Below are 16,023 nucleotides of genomic sequence, written 5' to 3'. Positions count from 1 at the left end.
GATATGTAGGGAATTTCCTGTGAAGTATTACCGTAGTTGTATTCCTGCACTTCTATCATTTCTTCCTCTGTCATCTCTTCATGCACTTCCATACTTTAGGTGAAAAATCTATTTTATCATCAATGTAATAAAAAAATATTCCCAAGTCCCTGCACTCCCCTAAGTTTTTTCGTTGAATGAGAGCAGTCGTGAACTCTTTTGTGGGAGAACTTGTGGAAAAAACCATCTTTGATGGTTTTGATGGCATGAACCAGGTAAAATGTTTTACAATATGAACCAATAGAGACAGTAAGCTACAAAGATAAAGAGAACAAAATTAATATGAATTTGACAGAAAATAGTCCAAGAAATGTGGAATAGATGTTTAATATAGCTTGAAAGGTAAATTTGTATTTTACATTATAGAATTCGGAAGTTATGTTAATACTTATAAAAATTAGCTTCTGAGTCCTATAATTTAAGAGTTATTTTTAAATTTAAAAAATATTCTTTGAATTATAAAATTTTAAAAGTTGAATTTATATTTTTAATTGTAAAATTTTCTGTATAACATACATCTGCCTTTTCGAATTCTACATTTGAAATTAAAAAAATTCTAATCAAATTTTATAATTCAGAATTCAACTTCAAAATTTTAGAATTTGAAAGCTATTATAACTTTTTCTAAGAAATTATTTCTGAATTCAGAAAGTGACTTAATTATAAAATCAGAATGCATATATACAAGTGTTAAGTATTCAATAATTATGGAGTGTTTTTGGACTCAATAATTATGGGGTGCAGACAAAATTAAGGAGTTGCAGAAAGAAATTTCACAAGCGCCATGAAAATGATAGCCCTCCATTAAAAAGGAAAAAGCACTCACATATTACGAATTGTCCGTTATTAATGGTTTCTATAGCTGTAAGATTACTGAAGTGATCGCAGTATCTGTTTTCACTTTCGTACCACTAATGGTGTGTTTGGGTATAACATGGCTAGCAATACACAGCAAGTAGTTGGATTCTTATCAGCATGCTTATATACCTTCCTATTGCTAGCTATAAACTGTTACATGTTTATTAAAACCTTCACTTGTCTGCTCTTTAAATTCATCCATGTTTTGTTCGACAAATGTTTTTTGTTACTAAAATTATTGTTTTAGTTTTTACCATTATAGTAGGGTGAGTATTACCGTGATCAAATTCTATTTAGAATTTTGTTTCTCAATATTTAATTATAAATCCATTTCATGTTGTTCATTTTACAAATTATTTTTATGCAAACTACCATAATAAAATAGTCTGTACCGGTAAAAACTGAATAAGCAAGAAAGCTGGGGATTTCTTTTTGCACCTTATAATTTCAATTTGTTCCTTTATAAATATTAAAATTTCTATTTTGTTTTTCTAGTTATGAAAAAATTCACAAACCCAAAATAAAACTTTTAGATTATACCATCTAAAAGTTATTTGTTCATAAAAAAAATTCTGCACTGTATAATTTGAGAGTTTTTGAGATTATTTGTAAAAGATATTGTATATTACTATTTGATTTTTATGATTTTCTATTGTATATTATTTGTAAGTTTCATTTATTCAGATCACCTAGGAAGATTATTTGTAAATATCTTTTTTCTTTTAACAATGACGAAAATTGCCTTTATTTTTTTTCACATAGACCTTTATTAATACTAACAAAAAAAAACAGACATTGAAGTGCATATAAACAATTTACACTAAATAGAGATTCAGATACTTCAAAATTAAAAAAGAAATTCTCAACTCAAATTTCGTTAAAATGACATTTCCGTTTTACTTCAAACTATACACTGTTGTTATCACCTTGAAAACGATGATGTTGTCGATTAATAAACACTTATTTAGATATTCAACATTTAATATTCTCCCTGGGAAAGTCCAAACATATTATTTGTAGCTAATGCTCCTGAATGTTACTTCTCCTACCAAACATTGCATACTATATATACACTGTTATGCTCAAACCATTTTCTTGTGGTAGAAGACGACAATGGTTTTGTGTACGTAGATCAGTGTAAAATGTTTTTTAAATCTGTGACGTACTTCTGAACTTCGAATCATTCTAAACCTTGCACTGTAAACAATTCAAAAGTAAAAGTTGAGCACAAACTCTTAAATTTTAATTAGATGCAAGTACAGCGACAAAAAAAGGTTTCCCAAGTCTTTATAAAATATATAATATTTTTGCTCTTGGGTAAACCAAATTGACTTCCATCGGAATGTCGTAAAAGGACCAAAGCATGCAAGCTTCAGCGTCCGTGTGCAAATGACCAAGATCCCTTCTTAAAGTTTTTAAAGTCAAAGGGATATATATATATATATATATATATATATATATATATATATATATATATATATATATATATATATACACTAACTGGTTCTACACATTAGTAAAACTTTTTTGCTAAAGTCTTTTTTTTAAATCATACATGGACTATCAAGATATTTAATAATATATATTAATTAAAGATTGAAATATTTAATAGTATATAATTGAATGTAACCGATTTTGTAAGGTTGAATTAGACTTAAAATTCATAGATTAAAATTTGTACAATAATTAAAGATAAAAATCTCTAAAAAAAAATCTCATTTTATAAGTTAATTTTATAAGGTTTAGTTAAATTTAGAGTCTATCTCTTTATATGATATTAGAGTCTAATAAAAATAAAATCTTGTCCTATGGTGAATTTTAGTCTTTTGATTTAATTAATGTGTCTGATCTATTAAGCTTCTCTCAACAATTGTTAGAATTAGTTAAAAATATCAAAATACTAGTGAAGATTGATTTTTAGAATATCGATCACATCCTCGAAACTTCTACCCTACAAGAAAATCATCAAATAGAAACCAATTTTTAGAAATCAAAGTAATTAGTTACAATAGTAACTACATTACAGACCATTTTAGAAACTAAAAAAAATTGGTTTTTAAATTAGTTTCTATTATGGTTAAATAGTTTCTAAATTAACATCTAATTAGCTACAAGGTTTTAACTACTAATTATTTAATTTCTAAATTTGGTAGCAAAAATCTTAGTTGCTAATTAAATATCACTTTAGATATCATTTAACAATAATAGAAACTAATTTAGAAACCCAAAATTTATTTAGTCCCTAAAATATTCTCTAATTTAGTCACTAAAACAATTATTATTTTTTTCTCTAAAATTAATTTTTATTTCATGATTTTCTTGTAGCGTCATTATATTGATTTCTACAAGGATAATTAGGACTCTAAACTATTTGCTATTCTAACTTGAATTAAACTGTAGTATTAATTCTACACGTTAAATGCCCACAAAAAATTAATTATATAATCTCATTCTTTTAATTATTATTTTTTATCTAACTACCTACCATCTTATTGATATAACAGTTACTTATGTTTTCTTCTTGTTAACTCATCAATTAATTTCTTCTGCTGGTCAACTTCTTTTTTTGACTCATTTTCAAGAGTAAGTAATTCAACGTGTTGGAGATAGAGAATTGAAAGAAATGTAAAATCGATCAAGCACATACTTAAATAAATAAATTAATTAATTAATTAAAAATTTAATACATGCTTAATTAAAAGTACTTAAATTTGTAACTTTCTTAAAACTTAATTAAACAAGTGATTGATAGTAAGTAATTCACCTCTGTGATATATAGAATGGCCACGAGGTAGCAGAACCATGAGAAACACACATCACACATATTACTGATATGTGTTAGCAGAATATTGATTTGAGCATGTGGTTCTTAAAATGGCTATCAAGTTAAATTTCACCTTTTTTTTGGTTTCGTGCATATCATATGCTTTGTTACCACACCACCTAACCACATCTTATAGTGAGATTGTTGAAAGGAAGAAATGTGGTCCTCCTCCAAGTTTTAACAGCAAGGCTTCACAATTCATGCATACTTGTTTTGCTAATCTAAAATAAGAAAGGGAAAAAGGTACATTTGCAAACACACACACACTCCAAGGACTAGTAGAGACCAAGAGACCAAGATAGAATTGGATGGCATACTCTCCTCTTGAAATCTACTTCATTCTACACCTCTGATCCCTCATCTCCAAACAGCCACTAAACTCATGCCACTTGTCATATCAAATATCCAAGCTGCATCAGCCACTCAGCTGAAACCAGCCTTCCATCTTTCTTAAATTTATTCATTCATGTATGTCATAATCTCATCAAATTCTCCATTTTTTAATAACTCAAAATAAAGCAAAAAAATCTGGTGTTGCTTATTGGAAAATATAGAAAGACAACTATATCCTTTTGTTGCTGATTGTTTTGATTGAGCATTAGCTTTTATATCATTCAGAATTACTTCAAAGCTTGTCCAAGACAAGGGGTAGTCACAGAAACTCAAACAGGAAGATACCTTTTTTTTTGTTTTCCTGCTTAACTGCCTTTTGTTTTGGTTTTAGTTCCACCTCATATTTTATATGTGTTCCAAACTTCTTCTTGGAATGTAACTTCCTTAATAACCCTTGAACAAAGGCCACTTCAACATCTCTTCCCTGAAAATTCTCTAGAGGGAGAGAGAATGGCAGCTTGCACTGTGTACTCAACACAATCTCTGAGCACAAATTGCTCCATCTCAACCCCATCAAAAACACAATTCAGTTTTCACCAAAAGCAGGTAGTATTCTACACCACAGGCAGAAGGAACAGCAAGAGGGGCAGCAACAGTGGCAGAAGCTATGTGATAACATGTGCAGCAAGTGACCAACAGACAGTGGTGATAGGTCTGGCAGCTGACTCAGGGTGTGGAAAGAGTACCTTCATGAGGAGGCTGACCAGTGTGTTTGGAGGAGCAGCAGAACCACCAAAGGGTGGGAACCCTGATTCCAACACTCTCATCAGTGACACCACCACAGTCATATGCTTGGATGATTACCACTCATTGGATAGAACTGGCAGAAAGGAGAAGGGAGTCACTGCCCTTGACCCAAGAGCCAACGATTTTGATCTCATGTATGAGCAAGTTAAAGCAATCAAGGATGGAATTTCTGTTGAAAAGCCAATCTACAACCATGTCACTGGTCTCTTGGATCCCCCTGAACTCATTAAACCTCCCAAAATCTTAGTCATTGAAGGTTTGCACCCAATGTAAGTATATATACTCATCTCACTTTCTCATTGTTGAGTAAGGTCATCATAGGAGTATTTCACTAAACTAATGTTTCTTTTACTTAGTTTTTCAGGAAACTTCAGTCACTAACAATTTAAGTTTTATTAGTCTTGAATTGAAACCTGATTAATGGTTAATTAATTGTATTGCTTGGTGAATCTTCAGAAGCAGGGTAGAGGGGGTGTTTGAAATTCTCTAACTTTTTTCTTTTGTAATTCAAAGGGGTTGTGAAGTGTGGAATTAAATGTGACACGAGTCGTTAAGCTGATATACCTTATCTATCTTTCTTTGATTGTATGGCTGAGGAATTTGCTACTGACTTTCCAATCTTCCCATGTACATGGTGGGCCAACATGGATCCACTGTTGCTCTTTTTTGATACTACTCATTGTTTATCTTTTTCTGATACTATTCACTATTACTCTAATCTTCTTCACTTTGATACTCTCATAGTTCTGAACTAGGCTTATCAAATATTAGATGATTTCTTCATAGTTTTTTTTTTAATTTCTATTCTCTTTCTTCATGACATGGTACATTTTTCACTTTTTCTTTTTTATCTTTCTTCTTTTTACCCGTTTCACACTCAAAGAGTGTGAAAAAAAACCATAATTATATATTTGAAGTTTACATAAAAAAGGGAAATAAAATAATCGATTAACACATGACATTACGTACTGAACCTTTCCGCTAATATGGCTAAGTTTCTTAATCATTTTAATAAACAATCTTCTCTGCGTTTTCTCTTTCATCTTTTATAACGGCTTGCACATGTTTCTCTCCCTAGTCATATAATATTTTATTATATACCTTTTTCCCATGTAGATGATAATCTTCTTATACTTTTCATCAGTTTTTCTTCTTCTTCTTATTTATCTGTTTTGCAGGAAAGGTTATAAGAGCATATATATATATATATATATAAATATAACTCTTAGTAGTGCATGCTGGTGATCATGTTTCTCAAATCTAATAAAAACAAACAGTGTTGTCTTTGAAACAAGTTGAATAAACCACTAATTGTCTTGCATTTTATCAGTTTATTTGATTGTGAGTATGATACTCCTCCTTGCATGCAGGTTTGATTCCCGTGTCAGAGACCTCTTGGACTTTAGCATCTACCTAGACATTAGCAATGAGGTGAAATTCGCTTGGAAAATTCAGGTAATTAAACACATAATATGATTCAATAGGTTTTATATTCTTTCCATTACTATGAACTAACCATTATTTTGCAAATGTTTTTAGAGAGACATGGCAGAGCGTGGACATAGTCTTGAAAGCATCAAGGCTAGCATTGAAGCAAGAAAGCCTGATTTTGAAGCATACATTGGTAATAAATTAAGATTCCAACTCATGGATATATAAAAGCTCATCACAAACAATAATAACACAAACTTCTTTTTTTCATACTCAATAATTGTGTTAATGTTTGTTATTGATGGTGATGTATAAGTTAACCTCTACACTTGTTGTTCACAGATCCACAAAAGCAATATGCAGATGCTGTGATAGAAGTGTTGCCAACTCAACTTATTCCAGATGACAATGAGGGTAAGATTTTAAGAGTGAGGTTGATACAGAAAGAGGGAGTTAAGAACTTCAGTCCAGTCTACTTGTTTGATGATGGCTCTACCATTTCATGGATACCATGTGGAAGGAAGCTTACATGCTCCTACCCTGGCATCAAATTCTCCTATGGACCAGACACTTACTACGGAAATGAGGTATGTTCCAACCAATACTATCCATATATTTCTTTGGCTTGAAACCCCTTTTGGTACACATTCAAAGAGTTATATACAATTTTGCTTTTGAACTTTTAGAGTTTTTTCTAATTGAAAATGAAATTTTATCTTAATAAAGCTTCAATTCTAATTCCAAAACTGTTTAAAAAGAATGACTTCTATGAGCTAGTTTAATTAAACAGTACATATAACATAAGATTGTCAAATCTGTCTTAAGTAAGTGCTTACAATTTGAACAAAGTCCACTAGATAATGGAACATAACTTGTTTTTGTTTCCATTTGTGTGCAACAGGTGTCAATTGTAGAAATGGATGGACAATTTGACAGATTAGATGAACTAATATATGTTGAGAGTCACCTAAGCAACCTCTCTACCAAGTTCTATGGAGAGGTTACTCAGCAGATGTTGAAGCATGCTGATTTCCCCGGCAGCAACAATGGGACAGGTCTCTTCCAAACCATAGTTGGTTTGAAGATAAGAGATCTATATGAACAGATAATAGCCAGCAGGGCTGAGACTCCAGTAGCTGCAAAAGCTTAGGAACTGAACCTGCCATATATACACATATTGAGCAAGGCAGCCATTGAGTTCCAAAAGTCTTTTTCTTCTTCATGCTTTCCACAATTCCACTGTATTTCATCTTATTTTGTCTTCTGTTAGGCTGTTCTGCATGATGATAATGAAAACACTATATGTATCTATGTATGTACTTATCCGAGAAGAAAAAAGGAGGCTGAGATTAATTCAGTTGTGTTGATACAATATATTCGCTGGCATTATGACATATATAATAACCATGAATTTTTTTTCTTATGATTTGTGTGTGTGGCTTGAATAAAGAGGAATGAGTTATCTATATATACCAGGAAAAAAAATGTCCCCTCTTTCAATGAATAACATCAACCTCAAGTTCTAATACATCAAATAGAAATTAGGATAATTCATAATATATAAGTAATTGCGAACCTCACTTAAGTCAGTTTGATAAGCTTTAGTTAAACTTAAAGTCCACTTTTAAATATATTATCAGAGTCATCTAAACTTTATCATAAGTAGAGTTTATTGACATTATCATACCACTCGCTATTGAGCCGCTATCGAATCACTCGAATTTGGAGGATTTTGGCGTGAGCGAGTTATAAGGTTGAGTTCACTTCTTAACAAGTTCCATGATTCTAAAACTTGTGTATCTATGGTAAACTTTTAAGTTTGTGAGATGATCAACTTTAAGATCAAGTTAATACTTTTTTTTTCTTAAAAATTGCCTTAAGAACAACTCGACTTAGGCAAATAGAAGTTGTGACAAGCTTAAAAAATTTGAAGTCAGATACAAGAGAAAGATTCTGATTCAAATCATCCAAAAGAAATACACAATATACACTTTCACTATAAGAAAATCATGAAATAGAAATCAATTTTTAGAAACCAAAATAATTAGTTGCAATAGTGATTAAGTTGAAGACAATTTTAGGGACTAAAAAAATTTGGTTTCTAAATTAGTTTCTATTATTGTGAAATAGTTTCTAAATTGGTATCTAATTAGCAACTAAGGTTTTTGCTACCAAATTTAGAATCTAAATAATTGGTAGTTAAAACATTGGTTGCTAATTAGATACCAATTTAGAAACTATTTCACAATATTAGAAACTAATTTAAAAACCAATTTTTTTTAGTTTCTAAAATGCTAAAAATTGGTTTTTATTTCGTGATTTTTTTTTTTAGTGTTTGTTCTTTGGTAGTACAATGAAATAACACAATTCTTTACTTAAATCCCAAACCAATACAAATATTATGTTGATACTTTGTTAAAAATAGTTATAATATGTAAAGATATCTATGGAATGAGAAATTTGTACCAGAAATTTGAAATACATTTACCTATTTTTTTATTTTATTTAAAATTGTTTAAATTTTTAAATATTTTATTTGATAAAATAATTTAATAATTTTAAAATTTTCAGATTGAATGGAGTATTTCAATTGTCACCAAATATAAAAACTACTATTTGAACTGTAAATATGGACAAAAATTTAAAAAACTAAATACGACAAAGTTTCAACTAAAAACATTTACACTAAAAAAAATTATTAAATAAAAACCAATTTTAGAGAAAAAAAATAATTAGTTGCTATAGAACCTAAATTAGATATCATTTTAGAAACTAAATTGGTTTCTAAATTAGTTTCTATTATTAATAAATAGTTTCTAAATTGGTATCTAATTAGCTATCAAGGTTTTAATTATCAACTATTTAGATTCTAAATTTGGTAGCAAAAATCTTTGTAGCTAATTAGATACCAATTTATAAACTATTTATCACTAATAGAAACTAATTTAGAAACCAATGATTTTTTTAGTCTTTAAAATAATATCTAGTTTAGTCACTTTTTCTCTCTAAAATTAGTTTCTATTTAATTATTTTCTTGTAGTGTTAGTGTTGATATTTTTCTCGGCAAATGTATCGAATCAACTGTAATATAGTACTCTTTAAAGTACGAATGTTGAACCCACAGAGAACAATTCTAATTAAGATGTTATGTTGTAAAACTCATTAAGTATAGAAAATAATTTTAAGACTTTGTTCATAACCAAATTAAAGATTTCACAAATAACTCGGAGAGTTAGGGTTTGATTCAACCAAAACCAAAACTAACTTATCAAATATAGAGAAAGATACTTGGGATTGAATTGCGTCTATCTCAATCATCTGTATTTTGAATAATACAATATATAATACTCAAAACTACTTATTCTTAATGCTTATTAATTTAAAAAGTCATTCACCTTGATTCCTGACATATGAAATTCATAAGATAATTTTTCAAATACTGATTCCTCAGATATCTAACAAATCATCCAACTTTATGAACATAATTATGATGCAATTAATAACCTGAAATTTATTCCTAGCATTACAAGTTATCAAGTATTTTCGTCTATTTCAGATCCTTAAAGGTACTTTCCAGTTAAATTTAAGGATCAAAATCAAGACTCTATTGATTAGACAAAATCAAGCAATAAGCATAAAACGAAAATACCAAGATAATATTATATAATATATCACCAAAAATACATTTGATCAAGGTAAATTACATTCAATCCCAAGTTAGAAAGAACTTAGCCACTCATGACAGCTCCTTCAATCTTCATTCTTGATCTGGATTGCATAAGAAGGGTTGATCTGAGCAAGTTCTTCTCCTAAGAACAGAGGTTTCTTCTCTTTCTCTCACTAATCTCTCTCTATATAAAAACCCAATCTTTTTCCACCGCTTCCTTTAGAGTTGTGTTTCAAAATTTATATAATGAACTTTAGCTCAAGCTAGCCAATTTAGCTTAAGCTAGATCTTTCGGTGCATTTTTAGCTTGAGCTAGCAATTATAGCCTGAGCTAGATTAGTACTGCACCTTTAATCAAATCTGAACAGTTTTAGCTTGAGCTAAATCCTCTAGCTTGAGCTAAATATTCTGGTGATCCAATTAAGTTTTTGCTTTCTTTCTTTTAATGCTTCATATTCATCTGCAATTTACATAAAAATTGAGATTAAATTTCTTCATTTATTTCTTGGTTCAAAATACATAATCAGATTCAATAATTCTCAGATTAGGGTAATTTTCTTACATTAAACAACAATTAAGTTTCAAAGTGTTCAATTTTCTCAATCATAAAAACTACACATTGACACTTATCAATTAGTCCATGTTTACTAAAAATATTACCTCTCAGACATTAGTTGAGGAAAATCTAACAAACATTGAAAGATAAATAGTGTTATGATGTATATTGACGGATAAATAATCTCAACAAGAAAATAATTCATATTAATGTAAATTAATTTTTTTTTACCTATACATTACTGTAAAAATATCTTTAGACAATGATTTTTAAAGGCTTTAGATGACAATTTTAGACTTGTAGTCTATGCACATATCGTCTATAGTTTTTAATTATATACGATCACACAATCATAGTCTATTAGATCATTATAGACGATACTTATGTACAGAACCGTCACATATAGCGTAGGTGATCCTAAAATGTTTTCTTCAATCTTGTTCTTATTTTTCTTGTTTTTGTTATTGTTGATAACCTAACAATTGGTATTGTATGTGGGACGAAGAAAAGAAAGTCAAGAAGATAAAAAAATAACCACCAATTTTGATGTCGAGAAATTTTCGAGAGTGACTTTCGGGTTGCAGAAACTCAAGATGGTGAACAAAGATAGATTGTGGTAAATGAACAGATATTGTAGAGGATCTCAAGAGCTTCAGCGGTGACGCACAACAACAACGACAAGGAGAACACAAGCAACAATTTCGGATTTGGGAACTCACTCGTTTAACACTGAAAATGGAGAAAACCCCATCAAGAAAACACAAAAAGTATGATAAACAACATAAAAAACAATAAGGAAGACAAATTACAAGGAATAAGAGAAATGACAACAAGGACAACTCATAGAGAAGACAACAATGGAAGCAACAGAGGAAAAAGTGCGAAGATGGAAAGATTTGGAGTGAAAAAAAAGAAGCTTATAAATGACGGTTATGACCTAATAACCGTAGTTTATATGGTAGACACATGTATAAGCGATAATTGCCTAAAAAACCATAGTCTATAGTGGTCATTATAGGTGATAGTTGTCCACAAAACCGTAATTTATATGTTATGTTTTCAAATAGACATGGTTAACTAAAAAATAATCATTATTATTGATAAAATATGATACTTGTATCGACTAAAAAATAATTTTATCTATATTTATCGAGAGATAACTTTGATTTATATTTTGATTTACATTAGTTGAAATACTTGCATTAACTAAAAGTAACATATATTACTATTAGTTGGAAAAAAAATATTATTGATGTTTAAAAACAATAGATTTTATATTTTTCATTATTCTAAAATATATTATTGATAATTAAAAAATATTAGCTAATATCAATTGAAAAGAATAATGTTAGTCCATGTCAGAAATAAACACTACACTACAAGAAAATCATGAAATAGAAACCAATTTTATAGACAAAAAATAATTAGTTGCTATAGTGACTAAATTATCGATCATTTTAGAAACTAAACAATATTTTGGTTTCTAAATTAGTTTCTATTATTGTTAAATAGTTTCTAAATTGGTATTTAATTAGCTACCAAGGTTTTAACTACCAATTATTTAGATTTTAAATTTGGTAGCAAAAACCTAGGTAGTTAATTAGATACCAATTTAGAAACCATTTAACAATAATAGAAACTAATTTAGAAACCAAAATTTTTTTTAGTCTCTAAAATTATATCTAATTTAGTCGCTATAACAACTAATTATTTTTTGTGTTTAAAATTTGTTCATATTTCATGATTTTCTTGTAGTGCTACATCATTCTTTATTTTAGGCAACCCTTAACTAGGCCACCCTTATATGACCGTTGTCTAAACATAGAAAAAATAGCGGTTTTAAGTGTTTATACCACATTTTTTAAGAGGTATCTTTAGAATGTGTGGACTAAATAATAAAATCATGGTCTAAAATTGGCCACAAATATAGCCTAAAAGTGAAAAATGCAACATTTTTATAATTGCAGCTTATAAATCATTATATACAACATTTTTTGGGTCATGGATGTTTAAGCCACCGTTTTGTGGCATAACCTTTTAAAATAAACACATTGAAAAATATGTCTAAAATAATAAAAAAGTGGTTTTAATTGTGGGTGTTTTAAACCATATTTAATTAAAGTTATCTTTAATATAGGAAATCATTATTAAAACATGGTTACTTTATTCAATTTTTTGAAATTATGGATATTTTAAATATTTAATTAATCTATTGGCAAAATTTAATAAACTAAAAAATATACTTTTGGATTTCAAATATACAATATGTTTTTCTTTGTTTTCATCCTCCAACACATACTCAAATATAAAATTTAAATTTAAATTATTTTTTTTAGTAAGAGCAAAAATGTATTCGTGTTTAAGAGATAATTTGGTTAAAGGATATCAATTTAGATATTATTATTATTTTGCTTGGAGTTAGGATTTGAACCTTATATCAGTTAGAAAGTAAATTCAAATTATTATTATTATTAACAATATTAATAATGATAATGTTAATATTAATGATAATAAAAATAAAATTGATAATAATGTTAATATTACTAATATTATTATTATTATCATTAATAATATTAATACTAACAATAACAATATTATTAATAATAAAAAAAAGTAATAATAATAATATAATAATATTAATCACAATGTAATAACAAAATTTATCTAGTATAATGTTTATACATGTATTATGTTTATTTATAGTACTGAGTTTGATTCCTTTTAGGGTTTAGGTTTTTAGGCCATAGTTTTATTGGTGTTATCTAAAGTGATCTTTGTTGTAGTGAAAAATATTTTCAATAACAAAAAAAATACAATAATGACAAATTTTAACCTAAAAAAATACCCATTAAATTAATAAAATAAAAAATTATGTCAAACCCATGACATTTTGTATAAATTTTTCAAAAAATCTGTAACAATTTCATTAAATATTCACACCTTATGTTACTTGCACAATTTTAAAGTAGGTTTAGTTATTCTGGAAGTTGATGGGTTCGTAATAAGACCAACAAGAAAGTAAATTGTATAAGGATTTCACATTTTACACCCTTACGAGGAGGTAAAATGATAAAGTTGTTCTTAAAATATACATTTTAGTTGTAAATTTTTGAATGTATTTGTGCTTCTTAAGTGTACATTCTAGAATGTGTAATCTAGAATGTATTACACTTTATATTGAAATTTTGGAATGTACACTCTGAATTTGATAAGATATTCTAGAATGTGTAATTTGAAATGTATTTTCAGATCTCGAGTGTATATTCCCAAATGTATTATTATATTTTGGATTGTGCATTTTAGAATGTATGTTCCCGATCTAAAAATACATTTAAGAATGTGTAATCTAGAATGTATTATTACAACACATTTTTAGAATATCATATGTCACACTTTTGTATCAATGAAATTACACTTACCTCCTATGTTGTAAATGGTTGAACGAAGTCTCCCCCAACCAATTCATCTTTAGATGCCACTGACTTCATTATGTTGGACTCATCTATATCAGATAACTTATCAACTTCGTTCGATATTTTGCTCCACCGTTGAGGTTAAATACAAATACGTATTCCAGAACATAAAATCTGGAGAGTACATTTTATGTTCCAAAATGCATATTTTGTATTCCAGATTCTACGTTTTGGAATAGAATCCAAGATACAAATATTTATTATGGAACGTAAAATTCGAAATACATATATGCATTCCAGATTCTACATTCCAAAATAAATGTTTTATGTTCTAGATTCTATGTTTTGGAATGTACAAAACCAACTTCTACCATTGTAGGATGTATAATTTGGAAGGTAATCAAATTGTACATTATGGAACTCAAATTGCAAAAAATAAACACACTCACTAAAACTACTGCAACAATCACCCTTCCACTAAATTAGCACCATCGCCAGCCATCACCAGTTGCCAGGTCAACCAACAAGAATGAAACATATAAATGCTCCAAACCAATGCATTGTCACCCACATTGAACATTTATTTTCAAAAGAACAAATGGGTCACATAAAATTATATGGGGATACAACTTGAAATTTATAGGGTGCAAAATTAGAAACCCTAATTCAAATAATCTTGTCTGCCTAATTATCAAAAGACAAAATGACTATTAACAAAAACAAAATAGAACTGTATAATAGGGTTTGCATGACCTCCTTTAAATTTCATATCTAGTTTGGATCAAGATTTGCACATGACAAAAAGAAATGTCAATCCAATAATTAAACACCAAACCTTTTATGCATTGAAGCATGTGAGAGAGAATTAAGTATAATTTTGATTATTAAATTTATTAAAATAAACTAAAGATGTTAAAAGATATATTGAAGTTAAAATCATGATAACTTGTAAACTTGTGAAATTAATATAATTTCATATTTATCAAACTAAACAAAAAATATTTGTGATTATAATTTCAATATAACTTGTAAATTTTTAACTTTTTTTATTGGATAGTATTTTGGTTATTGGTAAATTAAACATCACTCATATGCTAACACTTAACACTTTAGCAATGTAATTTGATCCTTAGACTCATAGGGGTTTGATCGATTATTGAGCACTTAGTATAATAATATGTTAAGTTGGGAGTTCTTCTTTTGCATGTTGAATTCAATGTTATTCCTTTACATGTTGAATAGAAAATCCATTCTTTGAATTAGTTTAAAAAAAATGCAAGTAGATTTATTGGTGGTATTTTGTAAGAAATAATGTTGTGTTGGAGTAAAAAATTTGTTTAGAGTTAAAGTGTGTTAAATTTTTTGAAACTATCTTAGTTCTGATATAGAAAGTTGTTACTCAATACCTTCTAATACTCCTACTCAGTGAAATTAGGATCATTTAAGTAAAAATATAGTATGAGTTGCTCATTTGAGTGTTTGTTGAGCTACTCTCACTCACCAAAATCATAATCACCTAAGTGAAGAGATTGTCTAAATTGGTCAAGTAAGTAATCATTTGATATTATCACTTAGTGAAATGTGAAATTATAGTGCTTAAGCGAAAGTAATGTCACTTGCTCAAGGAAAGAAAATAAATACTTTTAATTTTAAATGTATATTGATTTAATTGAATGAACAATGGTGCTATATATAAATATATAAAAAAAATATTAAATTTTTAATTATCTATCATCTTATTTCAAGTAAATTATGTGGTACATGAAATGTAGTTGAGAATGGTACATTTATGTAAAATGTATGGAATTGATGTTACAAATCTAGGACGACATTTGAATCATTGTTCAAATATGTGAATTATGTATTGAGATATATGATAGATATCTCTAAGTTTATTGATGATTTAAGTAATATAAACCACATAACAAGATGGTATGAAATTGAATGAAAGTTTATTGCATATCTGACAAACTATGGATTTTGGATGTTGAATGCATTAAAATTATCATATACCCATAAAATTAAATTACAAAATGCTTATACAAAAAATACATTTTTTTTGAAAGAGAACACTAGATATTTCAACCTATATATT

General features: G+C 28.2%; 1 protein-coding gene across 1 annotated transcript; it reads left to right on the top strand.

Moving 5' to 3' along the window:
• Positions 1–3,842: 3,842 nt before the first annotated feature.
• Positions 3,843–7,715, top strand: LOC137811193 (phosphoribulokinase, chloroplastic). Its single transcript, XM_068612831.1, has 5 exons — positions 3,843–5,130; positions 6,232–6,316; positions 6,401–6,485; positions 6,635–6,879; positions 7,194–7,715. Exons 1-5 carry the CDS (start codon positions 4,565–4,567, stop codon positions 7,440–7,442), a joined length of 1,230 nt encoding a protein of 409 aa, XP_068468932.1. The 5' UTR covers positions 3,843–4,564; the 3' UTR covers positions 7,443–7,715.
• The last annotated feature ends 8,308 nt before the right edge of the window (positions 7,716–16,023 follow it).

Source organism: Phaseolus vulgaris, chromosome 2 (assembly GCF_000499845.2).
Source record: "Phaseolus vulgaris cultivar G19833 chromosome 2, P. vulgaris v2.0, whole genome shotgun sequence".
In the NCBI taxonomy this organism is placed as follows: Eukaryota; Viridiplantae; Streptophyta; class Magnoliopsida; order Fabales; family Fabaceae; genus Phaseolus; species Phaseolus vulgaris.
Note: the sequence above shows the minus strand (reverse complement) of the source record. Positions and strands in the feature narration are given on the sequence as shown.